At 38.0% G+C, this 12,254-nt stretch overlaps 1 protein-coding gene across 1 annotated transcript in view; it reads right to left on the reverse strand.

Annotated features, from left to right (window-relative positions):
• Window positions 1–12,254, reverse strand: part of LOC115214460 (nucleoprotein TPR) — a 136,549-nt gene that overhangs the window by 38,150 nt on the left and 86,145 nt on the right. The window contains exons 22-24 of the mRNA XM_029783658.2: window positions 10,940–11,083; window positions 5,627–5,800; window positions 464–604 (exon numbers count right to left, since the gene is read on the reverse strand). Coding sequence (XP_029639518.1) covers window positions 464–604; window positions 5,627–5,800; window positions 10,940–11,083 — 459 coding nt within the window. The remainder of the gene's footprint in view (window positions 1–463; window positions 605–5,626; window positions 5,801–10,939; window positions 11,084–12,254) is intronic.

Here is a 12,254-nt window from a genome sequence, read left to right on the forward strand (position 1 = left end):
ATATGAATATATTGTTCCAGTGCATCTATTGCATAGGTTCTCTGCTAGTCTGTCTGCAAATCCACATCTTGTGTCCACAGCTATATTGAGTACAACATATGGAGTTTATACTGACTCCTTTTCTGCATATTGAGCAAGGCCATTTCCCTAAAGGTACTAGGGTCATGTCTTCATTCCTACTAACTAAAACTTTCATCTTTGCTAAGTTTATCATAAGACCTTTCAATTAACTTATTGCATCCTTGTACATGACCTCTACAGTTCTCACAAGCCATCTGTCAACACCTAGGTGATACCTATTTAGATATCAAACAACAGTAGAACCACTTTGGTCAAAATCACTAAAGTGACAATATTCTTATATGTATGGTATCATGTTATGAAATCTGAGTATTAGCCTTTAACTTTATTTCAATGCTAGCGAAATTAGAGTCAAACTAAGAGCATCATCATCATGACATACCTCTAAGGCTTTAATGGTTGCCTTAAACTCAGTCTCTGTATTATCCATCTTTCTTCTTAAGTTAGTCAATTCTTTCTCTCTAACATCAACTTGATGTTGCAGCCGAGATTTGGTTTCCTTTTCAACTCTTTCCATGTTATTCTGCAGAATAATAACAACATAAACATTCAAGACAAACATCACATGTAAATATGAAATAGAAACTGTTACTGTATTTTCTGGCATAAAGATGCGACTTTTTCGATTAAAAACAAGCTGTGAAAGCTGTACCCTGCATGTAATGGGTATTCATTTTTGCTTAACAAGTTGAGGAATGTAGAGTTAGGAGGTCATATCTTGGTGTGAAGCAAAATAAAATGACTTCACAAGTGTATGAATTCATAATCTATAAGCAAGTAACCTCATACATTTTCTACTTGGCTACTATACTAATTACAAGAAACAAATACAGGAAAAGCTAAAAAAAAAAATAGTGCAATAGAACAAGCAGGAAATAAATTGGAAAATTTCAAGAATAATTTGAAGATTTCTGAGGATAGCAGTTCCAAAATAGGCTTGTATTCACTGAATAATATACATTATTCATTGATTTTACATCAGGTGCATAATTCTTGCACCTGTAATAATTGTAATATTTTTGTACTTACATTGAACTTTAACTTTTTTGTTACCATAGTTTTGTTGAAATAAATTACTTTGTTTCAATATATTTTGAAAGTAGAACTTAGTGAAATAATTTTGGCATTATTAACCTGGTATTTGGAACAAAAATTAAGAAATTCTAATAGAATGATTTAACTTAGAAGTCTAGAAAACAAGTAGTTTGTACCACAGAAGAAGAGGCAGTGTCAGGTGGGTTGGTGTCAAAGAGTTGATTAATGATTTATAACATATGCACAAAGCCATAATTTCTCATAAGTGGACACATTTGATTCATATCACTCTCTGTACTTAACTGGTGTTATTTTATTGATTTTGAGCAACTCAAAGTCAACCATGATAGGATTTGAACTCAAAATTAAGAGACATACAAAATACCAGACTCTACATATACTACCACTCACTGCCTAATAAATAGATAATCTTATATTAAAAAGAAGATGAGCTCTTTTTGTCTGTCACAAGATATATGTGAAGGAGGTGAAGAAGGGAGGAGAAAGAAGTTGTTGAGAGAGTGTGTGATAGATAGGTAGTGTTGTCACCATAGTGACTAACAAGTTTTGATAAAAAACATGGGAATTTTAAGTGCAAGTTTGTCAACACAACACAGACTTCACAAGAAAAAAACTTTCATTATACAATACACAGTTATTTTTTTGCTTGTTTATGTGTGCTTGTGTTTCTGTATGTCTTTCAATATGAAGACAATACAAAGAAATTCATTGAGAGAAAGTGTGTATATAAGAAAGATATAGTTTAAATTTGTTTCAAGAAAAAAAAAAAATTGTGGTTGCTGTTGAGAGAGGGAGAGGGTTGTGGGGAGAGAGAGAGAGAGAGAGAGGGAGAAGGTTGTGGAGAGAGTGTGTGTGTGTGTGTGTGAGAAAGGTAGATAGATAGATCAGTGGACAAGTAGAGTATTGTCACCAAAATAACTAATGAGACTTTCACTATGTAACAGCCTACTGTTAAAAGATATATGTATGATTCACATATAATTTTACTAGCAGCGAAGCAATGGGGAAAGACCTAATTAAAAATAAATACAACCTTCAATATTACAGCTAACTAAACCATTAAATCACTGAGATAGTAACGTATCACTCATCTACATAACACTGAGACATCTTCTCATTGAGGTTATGTTGTTTTGTCTCTTTGATGATTAAAACAATGGCCTAACAACCTATGTAGCAGTAAATAGATACCATTATAATATACAAAGCAAGTGTACAACTATTTTACTAGCTTGCAAAATTGTAATCCTTACATGGGCCCGAAAGAAGCCAGTGCATCCTCTTGAACCACACAGGAATACAAAATCTTCAGCAGTGTCTCTATGATGTTAAGTTTTATAGGTGTATGAATGTCTGGCTGAGGTTCCCTTACACTTTACCACTTGCCCACAGCAACACACCTTCACTCTAGCATTTCAACAATCTCACCAAATCAACATTTCATTGTACCTACATTGACTGTAGCTGTTCTAAGTTTGTGGACTGGATGGGAAGAATGAGTGAAGCATCTGAAAAGAAGAGGATTTATACAAATATCTGCCTAAAGGCAGAGGGCTCTTTCATAGATCCAAATAAGCATTACAAGTTTTACTGCTCAATAAGTTACCACATCCTTCTCATGGACAAAGGCAACATTGGCAACAACATCAGCATCATCATCATTATTTAACATCTGCCTTCCATGCTGGCATGGGTTGGTGAGTTTGCAAGCCAAAGAGCTGCACCAGGCTCCATTGTACAGTTTCTATGGTTGGCTGCCTTTCCTGATGCCATCTACTTTACAAAGTGCACAGTGTTTTTTATGTGACCCAACAACTGTGGGGTAGCCAAGTAACTTGCAAGACAAAGACCTATTGGCTGAGACAGAGAGTGGTACTGAGATAAGTGGCTTTGTGCCAGGTGAGAAGTAAGAGTATAATAGAGGGATAGACAGGTGTCTTACTATAGAGGAAATATTTGACTACGCCAGTAGGAAAAGGATAAGAGGGAAAGATAGAAAGACAATGAGAGAAAGAGAGGGAGATAGAAATAGTGTTGGAGATACATTGGGATCTACCCAGAGAACAGTGGAGGGAATATAGGTGGTACAGAAGGGCTAGAAGGGAAATGTTTTATGAGAGTGTTATGAGAAATTGGAGTGGTTGTGGGGATGTATGTGCAGATAGGTATGTGAGGGAAAGTGGAGCAGCCTGCAGTGGGTGGTGGGATGGAAGAGATGTTGGAAAGATTGGTTGTGGAAGAGTTTTGAGGGAGGACTGATTGTGAATGTGTGACAGGGAAGATGCTCGTAAAGGACATGCCTCTATGTATGGATGACCATGATTTTACTTAGCATGATGTAGAAAAGATGTTTGTAGAAATTCCATACAGTGTATCCAGTGCAAATTGTGGACATATAAGAAGTGCAGTGAAATCACAAGATTAGCAGAGAAAGCAGATTTTATGTATGGGAGCAGCACATGAACAATACTAAATAAGAATACAGAGGAATAGATTTTCTCAGTTGCCCAGGAAGATTCTTAGGCATAAGAGATAACATGTTACCAAGGAGACCAAATTAACAGTGGAGGAGGATTCTCTGAAAGCGAAGTAACTAGAGTGGGATCTAGCTAGAGAAAGTTCAGAGCGCTATAACCTCTGTTGGTAACAAAAAGTGTCCTCTCTCTCAGAGGAAAGACATATATGATGCTTGTGTACAAACAACAATGCTACACAGCTGTGAAACATGGGCCACAAATGCAGAGGACATGAGAAAGATAGAAACAAATGAAGCTAGCATGCTCCATTGAATGTGCATGCATGACAAAATGCAAATGCATTGAGAAAAACTGGTCACAAGACGCATCAGATGTAGTGTGCAGAAGAGAAGATGGGGATGGTAGTCACATGATGCACATGGATGAGGATAGCTGCAAAAAAAAGGCCAATTGCTAAATGTGAAAAGGAACTTATGGAAGAGAGAAACACAGGAAGACAGGGTAAAAAGTAGTGAACAATGACCTCCAGGTCATGAGTATCACAGAAAAGACAACGAAAGGGTGAAATGAGTGGTGATTTTCTGTGCTTAAGACAACCTGTCCGTCTAAACGAAAATGATGACCCTAAAAGTATAGCATTTATGCTTCTACTCCTGATCCAGTCTGTCCCTGACAAATCTCTCCACCACAACTCAACTTTTTAAAGCCCACACCTCTATCACTGTTCTGACTACAGCATTATTCACTAAGCTGCTATAATTATGAGTTCAGAACTGCACATATAGGCGTAGGAGTGGCTGTGTGGTTAGTAGCTTGCTTACCAACCACATGGTTCCGGGTTCATTCCCACTGCATGGCACTTTGGACGAGTGTCTTCTACTATAGCACGGGCCAACCAAAGCCTTGTGAGTGGATCTGGTAGATGGAAACCGAAAGAAGCCCATCGTGTGTGAGTGTGTGTGTGTGTATGTATTTGTGTGTGTCTATGTTTGTCCCCCCAACATCGCTTGACAATCGATGCTGGTGTGTTTATGTCCCCTTAACGTAGCAGTTTGGCAAAAGAGACCGATAGAATAAGTATAAGCTTACAAAGAATAAGTCCTGGGGTCGATTTGCTCGACTAAAGGCGGTGCTCCAGCATGACTACAGTCAAATGACTGAAACAAGTAAAAGAGAGAGAGTATATTTCATCTCCATAGCACTCACCTTTTCTAGAACCCCTTTCCTTTCTCTCCTGCACCCCTCACCACTTTGTTTCCCACACAACACCCATTTTACTTCTCTTTTACCCTCTCACTACCTCTGTTAATTATCTACTATTTACATCTCGTGTATCTCTCTCTTTGTCCTTAGTATTGTACAATGCTCTCCCTTCCCACATTCTACATCATCTTTTTTGCCATGTTACCTCCCTGACCCCCTTTTTCTTCCTTCCTCTTTGACCATGACTAACAGTGCCCCAGCTGGATTCATTATTCACCTCTATCTCCATCTGTCCGCCACTCTTTCATTTTCACAAACTTACCAAACCACTCACCCTGTTAATCCTCTACCATTTATCTTATATTCACATTCTTCTAACTCGAGGTTACACCTTAACACCTCTTCACCATCTCTCTTTTCCAATTGGGATACCCATGTATCTCCTCAACAATAAGACACATGTTCCTATCCCTCTATTATACTTTAACCTCTCATCACCTGCGAGTTACTTGTTGACTTCACTAGTGCTGGTGCCATGTGAAAAGTACACAGTACACTCTAAAGTGATTGGCATTAGGAACAGCATCCAACCATAGAAACTATGCCAAAGCAGACAGAGCTTGGTGCAGTCCTCTGGCTCACTGGCTCCTGCCAACCATCCAATTCATGCCAGCACAGAAAATGAACAATAAATAATGATGACAGGCAACAGGTGGCAGAAAACATGTCACAACAAATTTTGTCTGAGCATATCAGCATGAAACAGTGGATGTTAAAATGAACAGAATATTACAGATGGAACAATGTACCTGAATAGTTTGTAAGTTGGATAATAATACATTTTGGCTGTGTTGTTCTTTCAACATGTTCTCTTTCTCTTGAACAAGTCGTTGTTCATTCGCTTTTAATAGATCGCGTTCAGTTGTCAGGTTTTGACAACGGACTTGAAGTCGAGACACACTTGACTGAGCTGTTACCAAATCCTAGAAAGACACAGAAAAAAGTAACCAGTCATTTAATACAATTTTTACAAATGTATTACAATTTAATACAGAATATTTATTATATTATAGTACAGTAATATTATATGAATGCAATCAGTCGCAATAAAAAAGGTAGGTCTGGTGAGATTATTGAAATGATGATGTGTCGCCATGTAGATGTGTGCAGTGTGCAAGTAGTGAGATGGAAGGGAGCTTCCGCTAGATTTCTCACAGGTAGGAAACCAATTCAAATTCTTCTGGATAGGCAGGAGTGATTGGCACGGGCATACACTTAACAGAAAAGTGGGATGATAAGGTAACAGAGATAGTGAGCATATGTGATAGGGGTACTAAGCTAAGACTTATCAGAGACAAATTAACAGTTACATTTATCTCTACAAATGCTTCACAAGCTGGGCTGGCTGATGACCAGAAGGACCAATTCTATGAGGTTCTCCTGCAGACTACCTCAATAAAAAACAATGGTTATTGTGGCTTGCAACTTTAATGGACATGTTGGGCAGCAGTCCCATGGAGTGCATGGTAGTTATGGCTTTGGCCCTAGGAATGAGGAGGGAATATGGCTACTGGAGTTCTGCGATGCAAATGACCTGCAACACTGACTTCAGAAAACCAGCCAGCCACCTAATTACTTATCAGCCATTTTGATTACCTCATCACCAGGCAATGAGAAGGGCAGATGCTCACAAATGCAAAGTCTTTCCCAGGTAAAGAGTGTTGTAAAGGAGCTTATGGAAGCTCAGAGACCCTGCGAATCATCAGAAATTTAGGGATATTCTAGTGGAAGAAGAGAGGATGTAGGAACATATAGCTTAGAAGACAACTGGGAGTTCCGTTGGGACAATCTACTGAAGGCTGCAAAGCAAATATGTGGCTGGTGCAAAGTCCAAAGAGATTGACAGCACCATTAAAGCAAAGAGCCAGGTTTGGAAAGACGGGACAAATGGTCGAAGCAGAGAATTACATCAGGTAGCAAGAAGGGAAGCTAGAAAACAGGTTTACATAGCAAAAGGAATGACAGAATATAAGAGATTTGCCAATAGCAGAATGTAAGAGATTTGCCAATGAAGAAATTCCAGTTATGGAAGCAAAAATCTGGGATCAAAGGGCCTTAACTTAACTAAGACCAAAATTGTTATTAGTGAGAAAGTATATAAGACTATTTCCGTCTGGTAAATGGACCAACTCAATTTGTAAGAAAGGAGTGAGAAGTAATTCCATTCACTGCACTAAATGTAAGCTATGAACACATAAGAGATGAAGTGGAATCACAGGCAGATTAACCTTTGTGTATGGCAGATGTGCAGGAACAATAAGCATTAAGAGTACACAGCACTTAGACTCTCTCAAATGCCTAGGAGGTTCTCTTGAGGTAGTAGATAGTTTCTATTACCTAGGGGGCCAAATTAGTAATGGAGGGGAGGGATGCTCTAAAAGTACTATTTATAGAATATGAATAGGATGGAGAAAGTTCAGAGAGTTACTACCTCTGTTGGCAACAAAAGGACTCTCTCTGAGTGAAAGGTAGACTATATGATGCTTGTGTATGAACAGCTAAACTTCATGGAAGTGAGATATAAGCTCTGAATGCAGAGGACATGTGTAGGCTAGAGAGGAATTAAGGCAGTATGCTCTGCTGGATGTACAGTGTCAATGTGCATGAGAGAAAAGTTGGGCATAAAAGGAATCAAATGTTGCATTGGTTTGGACATGTAATGTGTATAAATGAAGACAGCTATATAAAGAAGTGCCAGTCACTGAAAGTGGAAAAGGGTAGACCCAGGATGACATGGGATGAAGTAGTAAGGAGCAATCTCAGGATGTTGGGGCTCATGGGAGGAATGACAAGGGACCAAGATGTCTGGCAATATGAGGTTCTAGAGAAGACTGCTCACATCAGCAAATCCGAGTTCTAGAAGCACTGTTCCAGCTACCCTAACAATATATTCTTCTCACACCCTACCCCAACAAACCAAACTATTAGGTTGTCAAGAAAGTTCTTGTGGAATTTTTAATTTTGGTTTTAAATTATGTATTTTCAAATTAATTTTCGTTAAATTACAAGTTGAAGCTAGGCCAAAAAGCTGCTGAAACAGCTTGCTATATCAATGATGCATTTGGCCCAGGAACCACTAATGAACTTACAGCACAATGGTGGTTCAAAAAATTTCATAGCGGTGACGAGAGTCTTGAAGATGATAAGCGCAGTGGTCGGCCATTGAATGTTGATAATAATCAACTAAGAGCCTTAGTCGAAGCCAATTCATGCACAACTGTTTGCAAGCTTGCTTCTGAATTAGACGTAACATGTATGACAATTTCCAACCACTTGAAAGAGATTGGAAAAACAAAAATACTTGAGAAATGGGTGCTGCATGAATTGAATGACAACCCCCGCCCCCCCAAAAAACCGCCATTTTTGAAGTGTCATATTTCCTTCATTTATGCTACAAGAATGACCCATTTCTCAACCAGATTGTAATTTGCGATGAAAAGTAGATTCTTTATGACAACCAGCGACGCTCAGCTCAGTGGTTGGACATTGAGGAGGCTTCAAGGCACTTCCTGAAGTCAAAGTTGCACCAAAAGAAGGTCATGGTGACTGTTTGGTAGTCTGTGGCCAGTCTCATCCATCACAGCTTTTTGGATCCCGGCGAAACCATAATGGCGGAGAAGTATGGTTAGCAAATGGATGAAATGCATAAGAAACTCCGACAACAGCCAGCATTGGTCAATAGAAAAGGACCAATTCTTCTCCATGACAACGCTCAGCTGCATGTCGCACAATTGACCCACAGAAGTTGAACAAATTGGGCTAGGAAACTCTGCCTCATCTGCTATACTCACTAGACCTCACACCTACCAACTACTACTTTTCCAAGCATCTTGACAACTTCCTGCGTGAGAAATGCTTCAAAAACCAAAACAAGGCCAAACACGCTTTGAACAACTTCATCGCCACCAGAACACAGGATTTTTATGCTACTGGCATAAATAAACTTATTTCGCATTGGCAAAAGAGTGTTGATTCTAATGGTGTTTATTTCGATTAATAAAATTTTGTTTGAGCCGAGATATGTGCATCTGAATTTAAAGGTTAAAAACCGTAAGGACTTTCTTGACAACCTAATACATCTTTCTTTCTCACACTGCATCTCTTCTCTTCCTCACATTTCCTCTTCAAACATTATGATTACCTCTCATTCCCCAATACTCTGCTTGGGTCTACCAGCATAGCTGTGTGTGTTTCTGTTTATGGAGTTGTGGGTGTTTGTGTGCACTATGGATGTGTTTTATTTTTTAGGTGTGCTGTATAGCTGTGTTTCTAGGCATATTGTATAGCTGTATGTGCATGCACATCGCTGGCTGTATTAGTATATATATATGTGCATTCGGTTGTAAACATAGCCATACAGTAACTATATGCTAACACTTTCAAAACCAACCTGCCCAAAGCAGCCCAAAAGTTCATTTGCGTGTTATGAACTATTCATATGTAAATGAGAATTTCAGTTCAAATCTTCTTGGTGCATTTGTGAACACAATTTCACTTTCTAAACAATTCAGCTACACTGTCTCTGCATCAGTAATGCTTACATCCACAATGCTCGTAACACTTATATTTACAACACCCCAAACACTTTCATATACAATGCTTCATTACTCCTACCCCACAGTAGAGGCAACAGCCTTATACAATTCTAAGATGTTTGAATGATGGTAGGTTAAAAGCAAGAACAACTGTTATGACGTATGTTACCAAACAATCACGGGAACCTTCTTTTCAGGTGCTAAATAACAGTTATCCTTCTTGTGTTACGTCTCCTATCTTGTTTCCAGTTTTCAGAGTTGGCACTGTAAATGTAGGCACATTGAAAGGTAGGTACTATCCATGGTGTACATGGGGACCATGGAATTGGTACCAGAAGTGAAGAGGGCACTAGGCTCCTGGAGTTCTGCGATGCAAACAACCTATTGATCTGCAACACCAACTTCAGGAAGCCAGCCAGTCACCTGATAACCTATCAAACAGGTGATTCTGCTAGCCAGATCAATTTCATCATCACCAAACAGCGGGATGCATGGTTGCTCTTAAATACAAAAACCCTCCCAGATGAAGAATGTACCCCACTCCCAGCATAGACTAGTTATTAGTGGCTTTAGACTAGAGTCCAGAAGGATGACAAAAAGCAGTCCAATCTGGAAATGAAAGACTTGGAATTTTAAGAACCTCTTACATGGTCAGAGATTTAGGGATATACTTACTGAGAAATTTGATGAGAGGAAGAAGGAGCTACAGTCCTGTGACATAGAAGGCAGCTGGGAATTCCTGCGAGACAGCTTACTGAGTGCCACAGACCAAATCCATGGCTGGTGTAAAGTCCCTTCCCTTAAGGAAGAAACTGAACCAAGCCACAGTCTTTCCATCGAAACAAAACTGTTAAGATTATTTTTCTCCCTCTTTATTAGTGTTTACTGTGGAAATGAATCATTACACAGAACATAAAGAAGAAGACAAGATAGTCTGTGGTTTCCTACATGCAAGGAAGAGATCCAAGCACTTTTAAGAATATAGTGTGATGTGTGTGTGTGTGTGTGTGTGTGTGTGTGTGTGTGTAATTTGATTTATTCTTTCATTCTTTTACTCGTTTCAGTCATTTGACTGCGGCCATATGTTTTTCAAATTTACCTCATTCTGTTACTGTATCAATACATCTTTTATGTTTCTGAAAGTTTGTAACTCCATCAATGAAGACCTTTGTATTTCTGAGTAGAAATTTATGACTGCATCAATGCAGTTCTTTGTTTCTGTGACCGTGCCAATTTAACCCTGTGTGTTTGTTTCTGAATAGAAGCATGTTGTTTTGTGTTTCTGTCTGAGTTAGTGCATATTTTGTGTAAATTGAGATGAGTTGTTTCAAAAGAGAATGATAGCAAATGACTTGGTTGGTTGAAATGATTGAGATAAACTGAAATTTATACAGTGTTTGAATGAACATCTACTCAGTTTCGGTTCTACACATGCACTAGACACACAAAGAAGTTCAAATGGATCAACTGCTCTGTTAATAATATGAAAAACTAAAAAGATAATTAAAAAGTAAAAGGTTAACTTACCGAGTGCAAGACGCTAACATTTTTCTCTAAATCTACACATTGCGTAGAGCACTTCTTATTTTGCTCTTTAAGGATGTTGATCTCTTTACGGTAACACTCAGAGTTATTCTGCAAAACTTTGTAGCGTTCAGTTGCAAAATCAAGCTTAAAAGATGAAAATAAATAAACTCTCAGAAGTCAAACACAGAACAAAAATCATAGGCCTATAATTTGATTTATCAGAAGGGAGTTAAGGGATTAACCCTTTGGCCCATAGATGCCCCACCAAAATTTTGGTTAATGTTACCAAAACATCCATAACCACTCAAAATGATTATTCATGTTTTAATGTGAATTTCAGCAGAAATCTCATTACTACATTCATGAAAACTTGTTATTTCACTCTATAAACAATTGAGTTACACTATCTGACATTTTACATGATATCTGAAGACTGCAAATTTTTAGAGAGCTTTTTTATCAACCACTTTTTTCCATTTTAATTTTCTGAAATATTTCACTATGGATGAAAAATGGATATCAGTTTCATGTTGTCAAGCAGTGAGTTTCAATTCAAAGGAGTTTCAAAAGAAGATAGAAAAGAAACATGAAAAACAAAAAAGTTTGTGTTGATTATAAATTGGATATTTCTATAGTGATTCATAAATCCCTATACTGAAACAATACTGACAAAAGTTCTGATAGTGATAAAACAAGAGTGAATTTGCACAAGAACATCGTAAGAATTTAAAAATTATTTTTTTTAGTTATTTTTAGGAAGATATTAAATCAAACCACAGTCTCTCCAAGGAATAGAAACTGTTAGATCATTTTTGTACTTTTTCCTTTGAAACAATAACTGTGGAAATGAATTGTTACACAGAACATAAAGAGGGAAAAAGAGATGGTTTGTGGTATAACACATGCTTGGAACAACACTAGAAATCTGAACATTTTTAGGAATATAGGTTTTGTGTGTGTGTGTGTGTGTGTTTCATTTATAAATATCTTTTCAAATTTACCTTGTTTTTATCTTTCATTTACCTACAATTTTAATTTACCTGTAAGATGTGTGTTCAAGTTTGATTAATTTGTATTGTGAATCATTAATATATGTGTAGTGTGAGTTTTATTTCACAGGTATGTAGATGACAGGCTGGCTCCTGTCGAACTGTCCAACCTATGTCAGCATGGAAGATGGACATTAAATGATGATGACAATCCTCTGCAACTGTAACTGAGGAGACAGCAGAGCATACCGGAGAGCATCCAGTATGTAGCAAACTCCATCCACCAAAGTATCAAGGTAACTATAGATTACCCAACCAGGCAACCT

Source organism: Octopus sinensis, linkage group LG7, assembly GCF_006345805.1.
Source record: "Octopus sinensis linkage group LG7, ASM634580v1, whole genome shotgun sequence".
Taxonomy (NCBI): Eukaryota; Metazoa; Mollusca; class Cephalopoda; order Octopoda; family Octopodidae; genus Octopus; species Octopus sinensis.